Here is a 22125-nt window from a genome sequence, read left to right on the forward strand (position 1 = left end):
GGAAGGGCAGAGTTGGTATCACTGCCTGACTTAGAGAAAGCTGGACAGAACAAAGGCCTTTTGATCAGCACTGCCCTTGTGTGGGGCTGTCAGAGGGGTGAGATGACTTTTACTTGTTCCCGGCTCATAAGCAGCAATGATAGTGACCACTGTGGAGCCTGTGTGGTACGCTGTGTGTACGCTCTGTCACTCGCCCACCCACGGGCCAGTGGGTGAGGTGGACACTGTTAGCATCTGGTCTTGAGATGGCTGAATGTCCACCAGTTCTTTTTGGTACCATGACTCTGTATTCCTCCCACCTTCTCTTGACATGTGCATCCTTCAAGATTCTCCCCCATAGGATCTTTCTTGTACAGTCTTATCACAGTCCATACACACATCCGTGTGTCCAGCACATACGTACATTCGCTGCCACCATCATTCTCAGAACATTTGCCTTCTACTTGAGACCTTGATATCAGCTCCTCATTTTCTCCCTCCCTCCCCACTTTCCCCCTCTCATGAACCCTTGATAACATAAATTATTATTATTTTGTCGTATCTTACACTGTCTGATGTCTCCCTTCACCCACTTTTCTGTTGTCCATCCCCCAGGGAGGAGGCTATATGTAGGTTCTTGTGATAGGTTCCCCCTTTCCACCCCACCCTCCCTCCACCCTCCCAGTTTCACCACTGGTCCTGAAGGGATCATCTGTCCTGGATTCCCTGTGTTTCCAGTTCCTATCTGTACCAGTGTACATCCTCTGGTCTAGCCAGATTTGTAAGGTAGAGTTGGGATCATGATAGTGGGGGGTGGGGAGGGAGCATTTAAGAACTAGAGGAAAGTTGTATGTTTCATCGTTGCCATGCTGCACCCTGACGTGCTCATCTCCTCCCTGTGACCCTTCCGTAAGGGAATGTCAGGTTGCCTATAGATGGGTTGGGTTCCCAATCTGCACTCCCCCTCATTCACAATAATAGGATATTTTTGTTCTGGGTCTTTGCTGCCTGGTACCTGATCCCTTTGATACCTCGTTATCACACAGACTGGTGTGCTTCTTCCATGTGGGCTTTGTTGCTTCTGAGCTAGATGGACACTTGTTTACCTTCAAGCTTTTAAGCCCCCAGACGCTATATCTTTTGGTAGCCGGGTACTATCAGTTTTCTGCCCATAGGATCTCTTAACAGTGCAATTCGTGGCTTGACTTTTTCCTTTGGTTTTTCTTCAAGCTCTAGATAAGTGGAGTGTGTTTGTTCTTCCTATGCCGTTTTCTACCTCCAGGCCATTGCACATTTCACTGTGTGCTACTGACCTCTTGAAATCTTCTGTTCAGCCCTTTTACTTCATTTCTTCTACCTGCTTTCGCTGATCGAGAGCGAGTTTCATAATCTCTTCTGCCATCCATGTGGGTCTTGCCTGTTTTTGAGTCCTTGTTCTTCCTCAGCTGGGACATTTTTGAGGTCACCGCACAGCTCATCGGACCTCCTCGTTTGTGTGCAGTGTCAAGTCTATCCTGAGCTGGTTTCCAGACTCTAGTGGCATGTCCTCCAGGTCATGCTTTGCCTCCAGTGGATTTCTTTCAATTTTCTTAACTTGAACCTGAACTTGCACATGAACTGCTGATGATCAGGTGGCCCCTGACCTTGCTTTGGGTGATGATCCTGAGCCTCTCCATTTCATCTTTCCACAGAGGTAGTCCGTTGATTACATCTGTTGAGGCACACGTGGGTAGTTGCCACTTAAGTTGGAAACAAGGACATTTGACATGGAAAAGTCCCTGGTCCTACAGAAAGAATGCTGTCATGCAGCCTCCAGCTTGGTGTCTGTCATCAGGGCCTTCGTTCCTCTGTGTCTAGCTCTCACATCCCTGCCCTCTGTGGAGAGGGGCTGCAGGTCCAGCCCACCGGCCACCACTGGACCTTGGCTGCTCGGTCCTCTGAGTTCCTTTTAGGGGACAGCGTCCCTGCCTTTCTCCTTCCTCTGTCGGTCACATGTCTGACTTCGCCCTTTGTGGGTAGCGTCCTCCCCACAGCAGACTTGTCCACAGGGACCTTGCAGAGGCAAACACTCCCCTCCATTCTCCCGCAGCGCTGCCAAGTCGAAGCCCATCATTGCAGAGCCTGAGATCCACGGCGGGCAGCCACTGGATGGGGTGACAGGCTTCCTGGTGCTGATGTCCGAGGGGCTCTACAAGGCCCTGGAAGCTGCCCATGGGCCTGGGCAGGCCAACCAGGTGAGCCGAGCCTGCACGGAGCAGGTGGCTGCAGCTGGTACTGCCGGGGATGCGCCCTCCCACCCAGCTGCTTAGACTTGGATCTGCACTTCAGATTCTCAAGCACGGGGTTCAAGGCCGGGGGAAGACAGAGCTGATACTTGGTGACCCTAGAGGACAGGGACCTTGCCCTCTGAGGGCAGAGAGTGTGCAGGCTCTCCTCCTCATTGGAGCGGAGGGACTAGACGGTGCTTGTGGATGGTGTGTAAGGGAAACTGCCTGTCCCCGACTGGACTGAAGGGTCAGTGGGCTGTGTCCTTGCTGATGAAGAAGCGTGAGGAAGAGACCTCCGAGCCCAGGGTCTCTGCTTCGCCGTTTCTCCCTCCTCGTGGGGTCCTGGAGCCAGGCTGGAGTACAGGGCCTTCCCTGAGGTGACTCGGCGGTTAGTGGTGGAACTGGCCCACCCTATCCCCAGGACCTGGCCCATCCTGGGGATTGCATGTCTGCACTTTCAATCTTCTCAGCGCTTTCGATGGTCACCTCAGATTTCAGCAGGAGAGGGACCTTCCTGATAGAATTATCCAGAAAGGTCTCCTAAGTTCTAGACTCTACTGGACAGGATCCCGTCTTCATTCATTCTTGTATCCCCAACTCCTGACACCCTCCCTGACATCTATCGCCCAGTAAGTGTGCCTGAGGAAGAACGCTTCCTGCCCAGGATCCTGCCCTTCAAGGACTCTCTGGCCCATGGGCACATAATCCTCTTAGGACTAGCCAGGCGGACCTTGTCCAGCTGCCGGAGAGCCCCGGGTCACGCAGCTTTTCTTGTGGAATGCTCCAGAAGGATTATCCCGAGTGCCTGGCAAATCTTGGGTTGCAGCTTGGCCAGCAGGGACTTCCTTCCCCTGCAGGGCCTGTGGGCCCCAGGGTCCTGTCTGGGGCTCTGGGATGGGGGGCCCCCTGGAGCCCCTCAGCTGGTCATGCCCGCCTGCATCCCCCAGGAGATTGCAGCCATGATCGACACGGAGTTCGCCAAGCAGACCTCCCTGGATGCCGTGGCGCAGGCTGTGGTGGACCGCGTGAGGCGCATCCACAGCGACAGCTTTGCCAGCGGTGGGGAGCGTGCCAAGTTCTGCCCCTGGCACGAGGACATGACCCTGCTGGTGAGGAACTTTGGCTACCCGCTGGGTGAGATGAGCCAGCCCGTGCCGAGCCCTGCTCCAGGTATACGCCCCTCAGAGCCCTGCCTTCTCTGTCTGTGGCCACTTGGAAGAGGGGGAGGGGGTTGTTCCTGGCCAAGTACCCTGTGAGCTGCTTTCCCCCCCTCCTCCTCACCTTTCTTCCCACCCACCCCCCCCACCCCCGGTTTTCCAGAAGAGGAAAGAAGGCTCAGGAAGGGGTGGAGCTAGCTGAAGTTCAGCACCTGACCATGAGATCCAGCCCCAAAGCCCTGGTGGGTTCTGTTTCCCTGCAGCTGCAGGAGGCCGCGTGTACCCGGTGTCGGTGCCCTACTCCAGCGCCCAGAGCACCAGCAAGACCAGCGTGACGCTGTCCCTTGTCATGCCCTCCCAGGGCCAGATGGTCAACGGGGCCCACAGTTCAGCCACCCTGGACGAAGCCACGCCCACCCTCACCAAGTAAGCCCTGGGGCCTGGGCTGAAGTGGTCCCCTGCTGAGCAGCCTCCCATGGGCTGTCCAGGGGTATGGTAATGTGCCAACTCCCTACCCAGTTCTTGATGGCTGGTGTGTCCAGAGAGACAGTGCAGAGGAGCAGGATGGGTAAGATGGGGACAGGCTGAGGTTTGCAGGCCCCTGTGTGCTATCAAGCTGCCTTTGACTTAGAGCAGCCCAGGTGACTGCCTACACAGTTCCTGCAGGGCAGTGGAGGGGGCACATTCTCTCCAGAGCCACTGCCCGCCTTCAGAGACTCACAGCCACTGTGTGCTGTGGAGTGGATTCCAACTCCTATCCACCCGCAGGACAGCAGAACTGCCCAAGAGGGTCTTTATGGGAGCAGGCAGCCTCATCCCTGGAGGCGAGGCTGGTGGGCTCAAACCTGCCCCACTGCACCACCCACATGGTTGCTCCGTTTGATGGGAAGCTTCCGGTGTTGTTCCCTCTCCCTGGATCTGGGAGTTGTGCCCCCCCCCCCCCTTGGGCGATGTCATTCAGGGACAGTGCCCAAACCTGCCCCGGTTTGTCCATGGGGCATTGGGGGAAACATACCCTTTAGCTCAGGAACTTTACAGCTAGTGTGTTCTCTGGAGGAAGGTGAGGACGTGGTAGGGGCTGCGGGGCTTGGATCCCCGAGGGAGGCGGCAGGCTGCCTGGCCTGGCCACTCAGAGTCTACCCAGCCCTCCCTTCTGTGGAATGCAGCCCCCACCCACCACTCTTGGGGGCAGGATCCGGTTTCAGAATTCCAGGCCTGCCAGGAATAATAGAGATGCCGCACCCAGCCCACTGGACAATGCAGCCAATGGGAAGCACCCTCAGGGAGGGAGTATCCTAGTGGGGGGGCTTCCTGCCTCCCTGCCCCCACAGTTACATGGCTGCTGCAGTGGGTGTCTGGACCACAGGGCCGGTGATGGGCACCTCCAAGAGGTTCGCTCTGAGGGCCCCCCCACCCACCCCCACCCACCCCCCACCCCGGGGTTGTCCGTAGGCCACCCTCAGCCTGGGCACAAAGGCACGGCCGGACTGAGGGCCAGGCCAGATAGCACTGCCTCTGAGTCCTGGAGTCCTGGCCGCTAGGCTGCCCTCTGCCCTCCACCCAACAAGCGGCACCCCACATGGGGGCCCCTGGGCTGGGCTGAGAAGGAGGGACTCCCTATGAAGTGAGGGATGGGGGTAGCTGCCTGGAGAGGGGAATGGGGGAAGGGGCTACACCTGGAATGGGCGGCCCGCAGTGTGGTGCTCCGCAGTCCCACATCCTGGACAGAGGAGGGCCTCCCGCCCCCTTTAGCTCACTTAAACATCACATTGATGTTTCCTCCTGCCCGCAAAGACCCCAGGCCACCCATGCCTGCCTTGCAGGAGGGCCCCTTGCTAAGCAGAGCCCCCTTTCGCACCCACAGCCAGAGCCCGACACTGACGCTACAGTCCACCACCACACACACGCAGAGCAGCAGCTCCAGCTCAGACGGTGGCCTCTTCCGCTCACGGCCAGCCCACTCACTCCCACCGGGCGAGGATGGCCGCGTGGAGCCCTACGTGGACTTTGCCGAGTTTTACCGCCTCTGGAGTGTGGATCACGGCGAGCAGAGCGCAGTGACGGCGCTGTAGCTCTGGCCGGACTCTGAGCCCCTGAGTTGTGCCAGGGTTTTCCCAAGACCCTGCCTCCCCTCACCGACCAGCATGCACTGCCCTGGAAGGGCCCCCTCCCCCAAAAAAAGCTTCCCCCAGACCAGAGGGGGTGCCACAGGCATCTGCCCCATCCTGGAGGGGCAGCAGAGGTTGCTGGTTCCAGAGGAGCATCCCTGGTGTATTTGAAGAGGGGGGTGGAGCAGGCCTCAGCTCCCAGAGGGGGCACGGAGAGGCAGGATTTGCCCACACTGCCTGGGCCCTTCTGGAGGTAGACAGGTCCCGAGCCAGCTGGGGGCACAGGAGAGGCACTGTCCTCACCACACCTTGGGGCCAGAGATCTCGGTGGGAGGTCCGGAGCCAGGCTGGGGGAGGGGCGGCTCCTAACAGAAAAAGGCCCCTTGAGGTCAGCTCTGCAGGCTCCAGGCTCGCCCTATGGGGAGGGGTCCCAGCTGCGACTAGGAGGTGGCAGCCACCGAGATGGAACCTGGGGTCCCGCCTGCCCACTGGGCTCCAGGACCATGCCCCAACACCCCACCCCGTTCTCTGGGCCAGCAGATAGAATTCCCCAGGGGAGCCGCAGCCCAAGCCATGCTAGGTGGACACTATCCCACGCCACCGAGAAGTAACAGCGAGCTCCGTCTGCCTCAAGACCCCGACCAGAGTGACTGCTGTCCCAGGCAAGGAGGGGTCAGAGCTGGGATTTGAACCCAGGCCCTGGGCACCTTCTGAGCAGCCACCTTCCCAGCCCCAGAAGGAAAAGCACCGGGTGGCTTGGTGTCCCTCCCAGTTCGAGCTGACCTGGCTGGAGTTCCTGGAGAGGCGCCCCCCCACGTCCTCTTGCCCGCCCCAGGACCACATCCCGGCTCTTGACATGGGTTCACCGGCCCCGCCCGTGGTGTGTGTGCTTTGTGTCCCTTTGTTTTGTTTTTGTTTGGGTGGAAAATTCTCTGAGCAGTGAGTGGGCTACAAAGTGCCTCTTCCTGAGTTCTGAACTCAGAATGCACACTTCCACAGGACATCTGCTGCTGGCAGGAGGTGGGGTGGAGGCTGGCCCAGTGCTCACCCACTGCTCCTGCTGGGCAGCAAGGCTGGGCCCTGTGTGTGCTGGATCCCGGGCGCAGCGCTGCCTTCAGGATCCATGGCTTCTGTCCCCATCAGAAGGCTGCCATAGGACTTCTGCCTCTCCTCCCTCCCCCTACCCAATCTGGGACCTTGCTGCAGCCATCCACCCTGTCACCCAGCATCTGAGGCCCAGAGATCTCGGAATCTGGTCACAAGTGGCTACCTACATTGCCCTGCTCTCTGGGACCTGCCCCACCCCTGGTTCCCTTTAGTGGAGCAGGGTGTGTGGGGAGCTGGAGCTTTTGGGGACTTAGGAACGGGACCAGGGGTCAGGCCAGCAGGCAGCTGCATTGTGGGGGTGCAGCTGAGCCTAAACCAGAAAGCATGTGGTTTGTGGAAGACAGGGGTTCAGGAGAGCCCTAAGGCCCTTGCCAGTCTTGACCTGAGCTCAACCTTTGCGTCCACACTGACCTTTAACCACCTGGAGATGACCACTGCCTCCCACCCTGGTAGGGGCTGCTGGGCCCTGGGGAGCCTGCCAGGCACCTGGGTCACACGAATCAAAGCTGGCTCTCAAGTGGCCTGGTGTCCCCAGGGCCAACCCTGTCAGCCCTCCTAAGCTGCACTTGTGTCCCAATCCCATCCCAGTTCTCCCCAACCCTACCCCCAATCTATAGTCCCTTCCCCTGACCACAGTAAAGAACTGATCTTCCAGCCACGGTCTCGTGATAATAGTCATGACCCAGTACGTTATGAGTTTGGGCTGCTAACCACAAGATCACTAGTTCAAAACCGCCAGCTGCTCCACAGGAGAAAGATGAGGCTTTTTAGTCCTGTGGAGAGTTACAGTCTCAGAAACCCACAGGAGCATGTCTGCCCTGTCCTACAGGGCCACTAGGTGTCCGGATCAGCCTGATGTCAGGGAACGCTTTGGGGCCAGTGGCCACGTCTATGGGACACCATTGCAGCCTCCTGCCCAGAGATGGGTTCCCTCAGCCCCATGTTTGGCCCTTGGTCCTGTATTTAAGGTTTAATAAAGAGGTCTCTAAGATATGTGTGGATTTGGGGTTCTCCTGTTTTGGGAGATGTACAGCCAGAAAGCTCCTTAAAGGCAAAGATGGTGAGACTCTGGCCCACGTACTTGGGACGTGTCGGGAGAGACCAGTCCCTGGAAAGGAACATCCTGCTCGGTAAAGTGGAGGGCCCTCGAGGAGATGCCGTGTCCGACATCAGAGCAGTGGTGCGGACGGCGAGGGCCCGGCCAGTGTGTGCGCTGTGGTCCACGATGTCGCTCCCAGGAGAACTGACCAGATGACCCCCAGCAATCACCTTCTGAAACAGTGAGGCCTTGCCTTCCTTATGCCGCCCTTTCCTGGGGAGGCAGCTGACAGGCAGGCTTTTCTGGGGGTCCCTCCGTTGAGTCGATGCCAACTCAGTCACCCTGCAAGACAACTGCCCCTATGAAAGTGGACAGCCCCTTTCTCCCTCGAAGCGGATTCGAACTTTGGACCTTGCATTGAACAGCCCAGGTAACCACGACACCACTAGGGCCCCTTTCAAGTTGGGGAAAACTCCCCAAGTCTTCCGGCTCCCTGGAGGGGGTGGGGAGAGAGAGAAACAACCCTCCTTGGCCCCAAGATCCTAGCCTTGGAGAACCAGGCCGAGCCAAAGCGAGAAGGATGTCTAGCTTCATCCTGGGGTTGGTGTCCGCTGGCTGGGTTTAGTTTCCAGGGTTCATCTGGTTCTGTCAGTCCCGCCGAGTCAGCTAAGGGCCAGGCACCTGAGCAGTCTGCAAGATGCCCTTGGTGGGAGGCAGCAGCGAGACCAGGCTGACATGGGGAGACCATGCTGCAGCTGTACTGCATAGAAACGCAGTCATTTCCTGCTGTTCCACCTGAGCCTGTCCATGCACTAACACGTCCATTCCGGTGTCCCCAGCTCCAACGTCAGCCTCTCACATAAGTGATAAATGAATAACTGTGTCACCTTGGACAAGGGATCTGTGCTGAGCCTTTTTCTTCATCTAACACGAGGATACAACTTAACAAGATTGTCCGCCGTGTCTGATATAAAGCAAAGGTTTCACTTAAAAAAAAAATGTGTGCCAGCCAAACGCTAGTCCTGGTGGTGGTCTGGGTTACTCAATTCAATGGCTAACTGCAAGGTCAGCAGTTCAACTCACCCGCTGCTGCTGCCGGGACCTGGGATAAAGAGGAGACTTTGTTCCTGGGAAGACAAGCCTGGGAAACACAGGAGCAGGTCTGCCCTGGCCTGTTGGGATCTGCTCAATGATTCATCTCAGCCAGTGATGTCCAGGTGGCCAACATGGATGCATGTTGGACTGGAAGGTTGGCAGTTCAAACCTGCAAGCAGAAAGGCGCTGTTGCTCACAAAGATGAGCAGCCTCTGAGTCAGAAATGACCCGGGGTGGTAGGATCCAGCTCTTTCAAGCCGCTCCACAGGCAGGTGGGAGTTGGACGGTGGGAAAGGGAGACTGCAGGAAAGTCGCTGACATTGAATCATGGAGTTGGCAAACCAACATGGAATCCACCAGGCTCAGAGGAGTTCCCTGCGGATTGCTCCTTGCTTGCTTTAAATCCATCAGGAAAGAGATGAGGACATCGGGCTTGGTGAGGGAGATGGTCTCTACATGAGATGCAGTGGCTGGCCAACTTAGTCTGTCCCAACTCGGTCACTTCACACTCCGGACGAGACACTAGGCCAAGCTCACGGCGATGCCCGAGCCCATTGTTGCTGCCACTGTGCCAATCCATCTTTTTGAGGGTCTCCGCTGTTTTGCTGACCACCCATTTTACCCAGCATGGACTCCCAGTAACGCATCCAAAGGAAGTGAGACGATGTCTCCCACCCTTGCCTGTAAGGAGCATGCTGGCTGTGCTGTGACTTCGCGATGTTCTTCACTGTGGTAATTATACAATTGTCAATTTAAGGATTAAGCATGTAGGGGTGGAGTCTAGCCTGTCAATCAGGCCACAGCTAGTGAGGCTTCTGTGTGGGCATAGCCTTCCCCTAAAGATTCTGGGAATTCCGGTATTTCCTGCTTGGAGGTGGGAGACTGCTCACTCCATGGGAGACATTGCAGCTGACAAGCCACATGGATGCAACCAGACCTCGGAAGCCAGAGAAGCCGCAGAGAGACTCCTGCCAGCGCTGAGATGCTTACAATGTCACTGGACTTAACAATGCCAAAGACTTTCCACCCACTGGCTTGTGATCGCCCTGCTTTTTGCTTCATTGATTGTGTTTCGTGAGTCTGAAGAGGACTTTATAGACTGGCATTGGACATGTGGGCTCATATCAGACTTATGGCTTTGGGATGTTTTAATGTACAATTGTTCTTGTATGTAAACCTCTTCCTTGTACACGTGTGTACGTCCATGGATTTGTTTCTCTAGTCTACCCGGACTCACCAATGCCCTAATTCACAGGCAGCCATCCCTCTGCCGCCTTCCTGATTTCCACACACATCAGAGCCCCTGGAAAGTACCCTGGCGTGACCCCAGGGGGTGGATTGGCACCCCACGGACTTGAGCCTCCTGGAGATGGCACAAGACAGAAGCTTTTGATGCTGTGACACGCGAGGCCTACCTGGGTCATCTCCAACTGTAGCTAATGGAATCACCCCTGCCCCGTGGGGACACCGTGACGCTGAGGCTGGGAAGGTTATTGGAGCTTTAGCTGAGGGTGCCCAGCCCCCCAGTCCACACACAGCAGTGCCACCAGCTCATGGCCACTACTTCAGGGAACCCCAGCAGGGACAAGACTGAAACTGCGTGCACCAGTGTCTAGCCCAGTCCCCCTCGCCCTTGTCAGTCAGTCATGAGGTGGCCAGGTCGGGCGGGCTGTCCCCAGCTACAGGACTACATTTCAGCACTGGTCACGTAGCAAAGCCACTTGTGCTGGCATTTCCCCAGCTCCAGAACCTTCTCAGGTGTCACTGACTGGTGCCTCACGATGCCATGGTCTCCAATGGACCCCTGCCATTCCGGACCATGCAGATCCTTAGTAGCGGTGACTGTCAACTTGTAAACCTTTTTATTGTGAGTCAGGTGAAGATGTACAGAGCAGCTCCCCTGTGTTATGTTCGTGTTTTGTTGCAGCGTATCTTCTGAGCTCAGTCCCCTCCATTACCCCACTGCGCCCATGGCTTTCTTGTTTTCTGCACTTTATCCACAACTAAGTGCTGCCCTTTGGATCTCAGATAGTTGGTTCTTATAAATAGGAGGGGGGCTGAATTCCATTTCAGACTCAAGGAGTGAGTAAGGACCGTAGTCTTAAGGGACTCCACCAGTCTCTGTGGACCAGTGGGTTCTGTCCACCTACCCCCACCCCTCAGGCTTTCCAGTGCGGTCCTTTTCAGAGCAGGGGGGCGGGTGGTGGGTGGGCACCATCAAGTTCTGGTCTCAGCATTGTCGAGAATGATGCTGTGCTGTCCATTAGTCCAGCGGACTGGCCATTTCCGTATGTCTTTTTAATTTTCCCACTCCTCTGTCCTCCAGACAGGGAGAGACCAAGAGTTGCATCTTACTAGGTAGCTGCTCACGGTGACCACTTGCAGTCACGATGTGGTTTACGATACATGCAGTTGTAAAATGCTCACATGTGATGTTCCTTAGATTCCAGGAATGCAAATGAGATTGTTTAGGGAAATCTCCCTACGTTGAGTTACAGCATTATTAGGACCAACATTTTTCAAAACGGAACAGAAGCCTTGGTTTCTTGAATTACTATTCCATTCTCAACGTAGCTATTGGTATTGGCTCATAAATAGTAATGACCACAGTGTTGTCGCTACGATAGCAGAAAATTCGACAAAATTGGTGACTATGAAAACACCGCCAGCAACAAACAATAGCACATGCTCATAGCAGCGCAGACACAACCACGTGGGTGGGTAGAGAGGCGTCTCAGGTGGGTAATAGTCACAGGTCTGCCCTGGAGAGTGCACAGCAGGAGCAAGAGGTAAGTTAGTGTGTTCGTCTGGGTACATGAGTGAAACAAATCCACAGAAACTCATGTATAAGAGAGTTGTATATAACGGGTAAGTGCACATCAAGGAAACATCCCAACCCAGTGCTGCCCAAGCCCACAAGTCCAATAGTAACCCATATGTCCGACACCAATCCATAAAATCCTCCATCCCACAAAACACATGTAATGATACCGACTGCAGGAGGAAAGCCAAATCAGTGAATGTGTAAGCATCTCAGTGCTGGCAGGGGTCTCCATGTGGCTTGTCCAGCACCCAGGACTGCATCGGGGTAGGGCTGTGTGGCTTCTCCTCAGGGCTGTCCTGCAGGAAGTGAGCCTTGCCAGCTAAAGCAGGGAACTAACTGGCTAAGGCAGCTGCACCTGGTCCGACCATCAGAGCAAGAGACCTGAGAACTAGAAAGGCAAGGAGCACTGAGCCATTTATCCCTCTGCCCTTCAATTAACCCCACATGTTAGCGGCCAGGTTGGCAAAATAAACTTTTAACTGTCTCAAACTTTGTAGGCATCGCATCTTGATAACTTGGAAACTGGCCTTATGAAAAATGTTTTTGTTATTAGAACTACAGGGATGTTTGTATTTTAAAAATTCATTTCTGCTGAAACCCTACTCTCAAATTTTATAGTCATTTTGGTGGGGGCCCCCACACCTGACAGTGTCAACCCATAATGAGTTGTTGCCCCCCCCCCACTGCACCCCAAAGTGAGCCCATAGTTAGGTCTCATGAGGTCTGGTCTCAACGTCGTATGAGGTCACTTCCTCAGCATTTCATTGGCCAATCCAGATTCAAGGCTGGGGAAGAGTCCTCTTTTGCACGAGAGGACACCCTCCGTGGTGCAAATAGTTATCCCTCAGCTGCTAAGGCAGCGGCCCTCCACCTTCCTCAGGCTGCAGCTCTTCCATACAGTTCCTCATGTGGTTGGGACCCCCAAACATAACATTATTGTCCTTGCTACTTCATCACTGTCACTTTGCTGCTGTGATGAATCGTGTGACCCCTGTGAAAGTGTGGTTCGACCCCTCCCCCCAAGGGGTCGAGAACCGCTGAGATAAGGGAAAGGTGGGTGGTTCCGGTCCACTCCGCGGTGCATTGGGCAAAGGGCCATTCGAGCTGGTTCTGAAGCGCTGGCTGTTGTGGACCCACAGGTCCAGTTCTATTGACGCACGGGGGTGGGGGGGAGCTGCTCTTGAAGGCACAGAGTGGCGAGGGGCTGCCAGGGTCAGAGTGCCTGGCCCTCCAGCCTCCCCAGACCCCGTGTTCTCAGCCTCTCACGGACGCACACCAGCGCTTCTCCTTCAAGAGGCTGCTCTGCCCCCTCTGGGCTCCTCGTCCTCTTGAGCACGCCTGTTCCTGGGGCCCCCAAACCTCGGAGCTCACACCTGAGCTTCACGGCCTCCCAGAGATCTGCACAGGAGTTGGCCTTCCCATACTTCAACTCTCCCTGGTTCCCAGTGGACCTAGTTACTCATCTGCCCCAGACCTGGCCTGGGCCGGCCTCTCCTCCTGCTCCAGCATGAGGCACCACCCACTCCGTGCCCTCCAGAAACCTGGGGTCCTTGGCTTTCCCGGTCCCCACTCCCCACACAGCCCAAGCTCCATGGGCTTCTGCCCTTTCCTGCACATCAGCCTGAGGTCTATTCTCCCTCCTTCCAGGGTTCTTCCGTAGCACCTCTCTACACCTCCCCCCTGCGCCCCCTACTAAGGGACTCTGGACCCTAAGATCATAGGTGCAGTGCCCCACCCCAGCTGCTGCTTCTCCTCCCCCCACCCCCGGGGGCTCCCTGAGGCCTCACACTCCTGTCCCGCACACCCAGCTCCCAGGCTGCCAGGCTTCTTATTTCCAGGACTCCCCTGTTTCCCTCTCCCCTCCTCGCTCTCACTGCAGGCTGCCTCCTGCTGTCACTTCCTCTTTGCAGCCTTTTCTACTTCCCTCCTTGCTTAGACGCTTGCTTTCAGGGTCATTCCTCCCCTGTCCTGCCAGCTAGGGAGGTGCTGCCAGGCGGGGGGCACAGTTTGCTTCTGGCCCGTGTGTGCCCAGCACACAGGACCGGGCACACAGGCGCGGTCTCATGCACAGATGTGTGCCCGGACCCAAGGACCCTGCCCCCCTACCCCACAGCCCCGGACACCCCTACTGCTCCCGTTCAAGGGGTGCTCCTGACAGCCTGCCTCGGGAAGGTGAGGCTGAGCTGCATCCCAAGGACAAGGCATAGCAGGCGGTGGGTGGGCTGGCAGTGGGGTCTTGCCCCCAGGGCATCACAGATGGGGCTTTGGGCAGGGTCGGGTAGGAAGGACTGGGACGTGGGAAGCACCAGTCTTCCCCAGAGGTCATGACCCGTGGAATGAACCGCAGCAAAGGGGCCCCACAGAAGGGCTTGAGAAATGATAGACAAGCTCTGGGCTTCCGGCCTCCGACCACAGTGATCACCGCGGGGCAGGGCATGGAGTCGGCGGCAATTCAGGTGCAGGAGAATTGCAACCTGACGAAGCAACCACCCAGCTCCCACCGAGCAACCGACGGAGAGCCAGGCCAGAGCCCATCTTCCCAGAGCTGTGTCAGACCCAGAGCCAGGCTGGAGGCCCTGGTCTGGGCGAGGACACACTGGAATGCCATGGGTCTGACCACAGCTCAACCCGCCCACAGAGATGGACCCTGGGGACAGTGACACTCCCTGAACGCCAGGGTCGTTGTGAGTCGGCACGGACCCCAGGGCACCTCACAGCGACCTGTGGGGGTCAGCGGGGCCTCCGCCACTTCTCCTGAGGGCAAGGTTCGAAGTCCCGATGCCTGAACTGCCAAGTCTCCTGCTGGCCTGGGCTCAGGAGTAAGACCTGATGTGTTAGTCTGGGTAGACTGGAGAAATGGATCTGTATATAGGAGAGAGTTTTATATAAAAGGCAAGTGTGCATTAAGAAAGCATCCCAACCCAGTGCTGTCCAAGCCCGTAAGTCCAACATTAGCCCACATGGCCAATACCAATCTACAAAATCCTACTTAAACTCTCAAAACACACGCAATGACGCCGACTGCAGGAGGAAAGCCGAGAATCAGTGAATGTGCAAGCATCTCAGTGCTGGCAGGGGTCTCCACACGGCTGCTCCAGCACCCAGGGCTGCATCAGGGTATTTCCACGTGGCTTCTCCTTGGGGATGTCTTGCAGGAAGTGAGTCTTGTCAGCTGAAGCAGGTAACTGGCTAACGCAGCTGCACCTGGTCCGACCATCAGAGAACAAGAGACCGGGAACTAGAAAGGTGAGGCTCACTGAGTCATTTATCTCTCCACAGCTTCAGTTAATCCCACATGTGTTTATCAACCAGGTTGGCACCATAAACCTTAATCTCATCGGACAAAGCGGAGGACTGTCGCCCGAACACTTCCCCCCATCATCTCCGACCACACCCTGTCTTCCCAGCCGGGGCCAGACCCAGGCCCAGTGAGGGCTGCAGGGAGGAAGGTGGCCAACTGGGGGGGGGGGGCTGGCAACCTCCAGGGAATGCTGCTAGAAGCTGGACTGCGCAGCAGACCAGCCCTGGGACATGGGCCGACGGGAGAACGGTGGCCTCTGGGGAGCTTTGCTCCCACCACCGAGAACCAGGAAGACACCCTAGCACTTCAGGCCAAAGATGGCAGATTGAACACAGGCATGGAATCCTGCCCCTCCTACAGTCGTGCCATCTTCCTTGTTATTGACAAGTTGATGCCAACTCTGTGCCACCCTCTGTGGGCGCTCCTGCAGCTCTTCTCAGGAGCAGACAGCCCTCTCTGTCTCCCGAGGGGTGGCTGGCTGGTGGGTTTTAGCTTACAGTCCTATGGTTCCCAGTTGCCTACAGACGAGCCCTGACCCATGGTAACCCCCTGCCCAGTGGGAGACGTGATCCCCGGGACCGGCTGTGGGCGGAGCGCGATGAGCCAGGCAGCTCTCTTTGTTTGCTGATGTTTAGACGTATCCTCCAGCTTTTTTCTTTCCGGTCCATCTCAGTGGGGAAGTCCTGCGGAAAGCCACTAGGAGGAAAGAGCAGGGGCCACATTCTCCAGGAATTAAACTCGGGTCTCTGGAATGCAAAGCATGAATCCTACCAGGAAACCACAGGACTGGCAATGGAGAGGGAACCAACGCACGGATCGACTCTCACGCACACGGGGTCGCCCGAGTCAGACTCCTTCCAACTGGTGGAAGCGTCGTCTTCAAAAGATGTCCTGCCTCCTGGGGTGTTGGGCCAACTGTACAACCGTCAGGAGAAAAGATAGGGGTGGGGTGGCACCAATGGAGGTCTGGGTGCCAGCTCTGGCCAGGTGCTACCCAGCCACTGTCCCCATCAGGGCCAGGCCCAGTGAGGCAGGCAGAGGAAGGTGCAGGCAGTGGTCAAGCCTGCCCAGCCCCTCCACAGGCCACCTCGTCCACAAGAGAGATGGACAAGCCCCTTCCTACTGTCGGCCTGGTTTTGCTCTCCCCTGGATGTCTGTCCTGGCTGCAGTGTGGAGGCGAACCCCTGCCCGGGGATGTGCGCATGGGCACATCACAACCGAGCGGGCTGAGGACGCCAGCCCCAAGCAGCTCTTCCAACCAGAGATGGACCGTGCCGGACTTGTTTGCTGAAATGTTATGGCTCGGGGTTTGAATCTGTCTCCTTGAGGCAGGGTCACCTGTGTGTCCCCCATCAGCCATGGCTAGTCTCAGAATGGCTTTTTTTCTTCCTTTTTAAGAACAGTTCTACAAAAATAAAATTCCAATTTACTATTGGACCCATACCTCAAACAAGGCCCCAGATCAACCTATGGCCATCCTTGCCTTTCAGCGCTTGAGAGAGATTCTGTCCAGCACACTTACCCAGGATAATGTGTCTTTTGATCTGTTTGGGAAGAGCTATGGCCAAAATGCTCCTTAGAAGCAAGGATCGCGAGTATTTTTGTCTCACGTACTTTAGCTATATTAGCAGAAGAGACTGCTCCCTGGAGAAGGACATCGTGCTCGGTCAAGTAGAGGATGTCCAGAAAGAGGAAGGCCTTTGACAAGATGGATGGACAGCGTGGCTGTCTCGGTGAGCTCCAAGTAGGAACAAAGAGAGAGGTTTGGGTTTTCTTTCTATTGAGTTGCAATCCGCCCTGAGGCCGCGATCCATCTGCATGAACAAGTGCTGCCAGTCCTTAATTCTCCCTCCCTGTCAGCGAGCAAGGTCGTGTCCTCTGCGCATCACAGGTTGTTAACAAGCCTGCCTCCAATCCTGATGCCTCAATCTTCTTCACGGAGTCCAGCTTCTCTGCTGACTCGCTCAGCCAATGGCGAGAGGACCCAACCTGGACGCACACCTTCCCTGATTGGAAACCAGGCAGGAGCCCCTTGTCCCGTTTGCACACTGTCTTCCTCTCCATCCTCGCACAACTTCCACACGAGCACAGTGAGGTGTTCCGGCACCCCCATCCTTCTCAAGGCGCTCCATCACTTGTCACGCTCCACACGGTGGACTCTGGCTCAGCAGCGTCAACAATCACGAGTACACATCTTTCTGGTATGTTTGGCTGCGCCTGTTGATGGACGATCTTCAGCCACGTTTTACTTGTGTGTGATATCAGTGACATTCCTCTCTAACCTGAGCCTTCTGTGGGCTCGCCTGGCTTTGGAGCGGGTGCACCTGGATCTCTTCCAGCCAGTTAGCCAAATGGCTGTCTTCCAAATTTCCTGGAAAATTCCCTCAGGTTTGCCCATTTCTATTGACCCCTTGTGTCAGTCTGGGTACGTTAGAGAGAAACAAATCTGCAGAAACTCATATGTATAAGAGAGTTTTCTATGAAGGGTAAGTGCACATCAAGAAAACATCCCAACCCAGTGCTGCCCAAGCCCACAAATCCAACACTAACCCATATGTCCGACACCAATCCACAAAGTCCTCCTCCATCTCACAAAACACACGCTATGACGCCAACTGCGGGAGGAAAGCTGAGTCAGTGAGTGTGTAAGCATCTCAGCGCTGGCAGGGGTCTCCACACGGGTGCTCCAGCACCCAGGGCTGCATCGGGGTAGGTCCATGCGGCTTCTCCTCAGGGATGTCTTGCCAGCTGAAGCAGGGAACTGGCTAACGCAGCTACACCCTGGTCTGACCATCAGAGAACAAGAGACCCGAGAACTAGAAAGGCGAGGCTCACTGAGGCATTTATCCCTCTGCCCTTCAATTAATCCCACATGTGTTTATCAGCCAGGTTGGCACAATAAACTAACTACCTCACCCCTCTTTTCTATCCCTTCCTGCCTTCCATCCTTTCTCCCTGAGAAAATGCTGCCCTTGTGATCTCACAGGGTTGGTCAGCCGAAGGAACGCGTGCCTCTCAGGTGGTTCTGTTCCGCTTACAGACATGTCTCTTGTCTGGTTCAGTTCCAGCCCAGTGTCCACGGGCCACACCCTCAAGGGTCCCGCCAGTCTCTCTCTGGCCAGTAAGCCTGGCCTCCTTCTTTAGAGGGCTTTGCCCCACATCTTTCTCCCCCTCTCTGCAGGCACTCCTACAGCGTCCCCTTCAGAGCAGTCAGCCGGGGTGGCTGGGTACCATCTAGTTCTTTCGATGATCCCTGGACTTTTTAACCATCTCATGGTAACCGACTATTCTGTACAGTCACATACATACATGTTTTAGAAAGCCACCGATATGGAATGGTATGTCTGGATTTGCTCCTAATAAAATATTTGTGTGGTTTTTTGTTTTTGTTTGGTTTGGGGAGGGGACAAGCCATTGGGGTGCTTGGGAGAAGATCGCCTTTTTACAGCGATTCCGTGCGTGTTTTCACAAGGAGGTTGGTCTTTCCCTCTCTGTGGCTCCACCAGTGGGGTCGGCGGGAGGACGGAGAAGCCTCCCGAGGCTGGTTCAGTCATCTGAAAGCATTAAAAATAGCTGACCCCTGGCAATCTGGCCCGAAGTGTCCAATGTAGACACAAATTCCATGTTCCCTTTTGAAAGCCATTAAAATAAACATAAGCCACGGGCTGGAAAGTCTGGGTTCTTTGTTTCCTCCTCAGTTGCAAATTCTGTGGTTTGGGGCGAGGGGCGGGATGGGTGAGCGGGTCACCTGCAGCTGACGCAGCCCGAGGGGGCCAGATGGCACAAAGAAGGGACCACGTTTAGGTTCTGAGACAGGAAGTGCAGGGTCAATAGGTGACGGGGACCCTTCTTGGTGTCGACATTGTCATCAGCAGCTGCCCATCAGCCTAACGTTGCCTCCTCCTCCTCCTCCTCCCCAGACCCTTCCTCTCCTCAGTCTACCTCATTGTCAGCCTCTGCCGCTCCCCTCGTTGGTGCCAGTCCTCCACTCTCCTCCTCCAAGTCCTGGGCGACTTGAGAGCTGGTGTCCACAGCCTTGGGTGACCTGGCAGGGCACGCAGGTGGCCCAATGCATGCATCCGCTTATCAAGAAGGTGGGAGCTTGGGGACAAGACAACGGTGGCTTTTCACAACAGTCCGTGGCTCAGAATTATTTCCTGGGTGAGAGAATCCTTGAGCGGAGGATTGCGTGCCCGGCGGCTCCCCTGTCAGCCCCTTGCCGACTGGACCCCAGGGTTCTCCCTGACTGGCGCTGGAGGGTCCAAAAGAGACCCCCACCTCAAATATAATTAAGGAGAATATGTATTTGGTCTTAAAAGGGACAAAGACACAGACACCATCAGGATGAGGGAGGCCTTTGGTGCGAGGTCAACATGGCGTCCCAGGCCTTGAGACACAATGCCTTATCTAAAGGGGTGGGGGGGGGGGCAAGGAAACTGTCACAAAGGCATGACTGGTGGCAGGTGGGACCACAGGAGCAGGAGCAGGGCCGTGGGTGGGACACGCACATGTTAATAGAAGGGCTCAGGAGATAGGTCCAGGGCCCTCGGAGCCAGACTGATGGACATGACTCCTGCACTGTCCCCAGGACAGTGACCTCCCTGAAGGACACACCCAGGCAAGCTGCTAAGACAGACTGCCCCTCCCTGGAAAGGCTGGAGTGGGATGGAGGGAATCCAGTTTCCAAGGCTCTCTGCTCGAGGGCAAGATGATCCACATCCCTGGTTCATGGTCAGAAGGAAGTCAGCGGAGGCTTGATCTATATGGGGACTCTGCAAAAGGGTTTGGGGCTGACCCTGCCATCTATAACCCTTTGCACATTGGGTGCTCAGAGTTCAGGGTCTCATGTACTGGTGAGTTGCCATGCCTTGCCTTTCTTCGTAGTCTGTCTGAGGACGGGGGGCCCACTGGCTGGCATCATAGCAACATGCAAGCCTCCACGGGGAGGGGAGCCCACGGGGGACTGTGTTTGCGGTACATTGACTGAGAAGTGAACCTAGGCCTATTGCGTGGACAGCAAGAATGCTAGCTAGCCCTGGGGAGCAGAGGAGTCAGAGCGTCCACCTGGGCCTGGGAAGGGAGTGGAGTGGGGAGGGTGTGGAGGTGGAGGGGGCGCGCACTGGGCAGCGCTAATGGGGAGTGAGGATGACTGTGACCAAGCCAGCCCCCTGCTCTGCTGCCCCAGGGTGGCTCTGTGCCCACCCACCAGGTAAGACCCTCTAGAATGCTCACCCTGGGCCAGACCTGCAGCTCTAGGCCTGATGGCCCAAAGCCTCCTGCCCCTCCCTTGGGGGCTCAGGGCTCCCTCACTCACTCACTCTTTCTGACCATACTTCCTGCTCCCACCTCCCCCAGTCGACACCTGGAGCCACCGCAGCAGCCAGCACCTCAGCCCACCAAGTCCTGTAGGTTTCATTTCTGAAACACCAGCCCAGCCCCAGCTCCTCTCTGCTGACACCTGACTCAGCTCTGGGCCTGACAGCACCTGCCTGGCCCACAGGATCCAGCTGTGACCCTGCAGGCAGGCCTGCAAGGAGCCAGTGGATCGCCAGGGAGCCGGCCTGCAGGGGGACAAGGGGTCTTCAGGGAGCAGGCCTGCAGGGGGCCAGTGGATCCCCAGGAAGTGGGCCTGCAGGGGGCCAGTGGATCCCCAGGGGAGGGCCCTGATTAGGGTCCAATAAGGGACCCAATTAACACAGAGACACAGGTGTATCAGGTAACCAATGGCGGGGAGCAAGTGGCTGGAGGAAAGGAGAAGGAATAGGGGCAGGGAGAGGACCTTCCCTCCATTTCCCAGCCTCCCTCTCCCAGCGAGGGCCCCAGCAGCAGGAACACTTGTCCTTGGCCTCTGGGGAGCGTTCTGCAGAAGGGGAAGAGGGCTTAGGGTGAGGCATTGGCCAGGGTGGCACAGACTGGGGCTGGGACCCAGGTCTCCAACCCACTCAGCAATCACATGAAGTGGCAGCACCATCATCAGATGACACGTTCCCATTCTAGGCCTCAGTTTCTCCCTTGGGGGCCTAGGGTGGTAGACAGCCTGGAGGTCCACGAGGGAGGAGTGGCCCCCACCCCTGCAGGCCTGGCAGCAACAGCGGAGCCCCTCGCTGTGTGCACCCACGAAGATAGGCAGGTCAGGTGGCACCCTTTCCATCCCACCCTCCCTGACAGTCCCCAGCCTGGCGGGGGGACAGGCAGTGACCTCCATCGCCACCTTGTCCTGCCCCTAGGACGGAGGTGCCCATGAGCCTGGCTGAGGCAGGCAGGACAGTGCAGGCTTCCCTGAGGCATACACAGAAGTCCTGCTCCCAGCCTGAGCTGGAGAAGCAAGAGCGGCGGCGGTCTGGAGACCGGTTCCGGCTTCCGGTGGTGCTGGCCGGCTCCGGGGCAGCCATGCCTCCATCAAGAGGACCAGGGCCCCCTGGGATATGGAAGGTGATGCCCATTCTGTGCCGCCCAGCACTGTGGTAGCCACAGGAAACGGGGCTGCCTTCCTGAGCCCCGCAATACAAGAGTAGGAAGGGAACTGGAGTGGCAGGCCCCGTGGCATGGGCTGGCCCTGCCCATCTCTGGGCCTGGGCTTCCTCTCCAGGGACCCGTCTTGTTATATTTGCTTCCTTTCCTAAATTCCAGCCTGAAAACCTCTTCCATCGTGAATTAGGTGAAGGGCTATCAGTCGCTCACAGGTGCGCGTTTCTCCTAAGCAATCTCCTCTCGCTGACCAGGGAGCCCGGTCTCTTGTGACTTTGAGTTTGGGGTCCCGTTCTCCCGCTCGATCCAGGACCCTCTCCTGGGATCCCTTTCAGAGCCGCTGGTAGAGGTTTTGATGTCCTCCACGGGCCAGCCGGGCACCATCATGTTCTCCCGGCCAGGCTGCGGAGCCTGGTGTCGGCGTGTTTGACGTTTGTCTGCTGGACCCGTCGTCTCGCTGTGTCTGACTGCTGCTGCTCTTCTTTCCGGCAAGTGGGGAGAGGCCAGTCGCTGGTGCTCACCGAGTGGATGTGGACTCACTGCCAGCTGGCTCACGGCCACCCCCTGTGGGTTTCTGAGACTGCACCTTTACGGGAGTAGACGGCCCAGTCTTTCTTCCGCTGGGGGTGGTCTCGAACTGCTGACTGTGTGCACCACGGCCCAATGCGTAACCACAACACCACCGGGGCTCCCGGGCGATGCCAATGGACCTTGTTCGCTCCTGAGGGACTGTGGTCCAGAACCTCCAGGCTCGGAGGTTGGTGCAACCTTTTCAGGGCC

At 56.7% G+C, this 22125-nt stretch overlaps 1 protein-coding gene across 1 annotated transcript in view; it reads left to right on the forward strand.

Annotated features, from left to right (window-relative positions):
• The window catches only part of TAB1 (TGF-beta activated kinase 1 (MAP3K7) binding protein 1), a 43501-nt gene extending 33560 nt beyond the window's left edge, over positions 1 to 9941 (forward strand). The window contains exons 8-11 of the mRNA XM_075553594.1: positions 2069 to 2213; positions 3194 to 3416; positions 3667 to 3829; positions 5268 to 9941. Of these exons, the coding sequence (XP_075409709.1) occupies positions 2069 to 2213; positions 3194 to 3416; positions 3667 to 3829; positions 5268 to 5475 (739 nt within the window). The 3' untranslated portion in view covers positions 5476 to 9941. The remainder of the gene's footprint in view (positions 1 to 2068; positions 2214 to 3193; positions 3417 to 3666; positions 3830 to 5267) is intronic.
• The last annotated feature ends 12184 nt before the right edge of the window (positions 9942 to 22125 follow it).

This window comes from Tenrec ecaudatus, chromosome 6 (genome assembly GCF_050624435.1).
Source record: "Tenrec ecaudatus isolate mTenEca1 chromosome 6, mTenEca1.hap1, whole genome shotgun sequence".
Classification (NCBI taxonomy): Eukaryota; Metazoa; Chordata; class Mammalia; order Afrosoricida; family Tenrecidae; genus Tenrec; species Tenrec ecaudatus.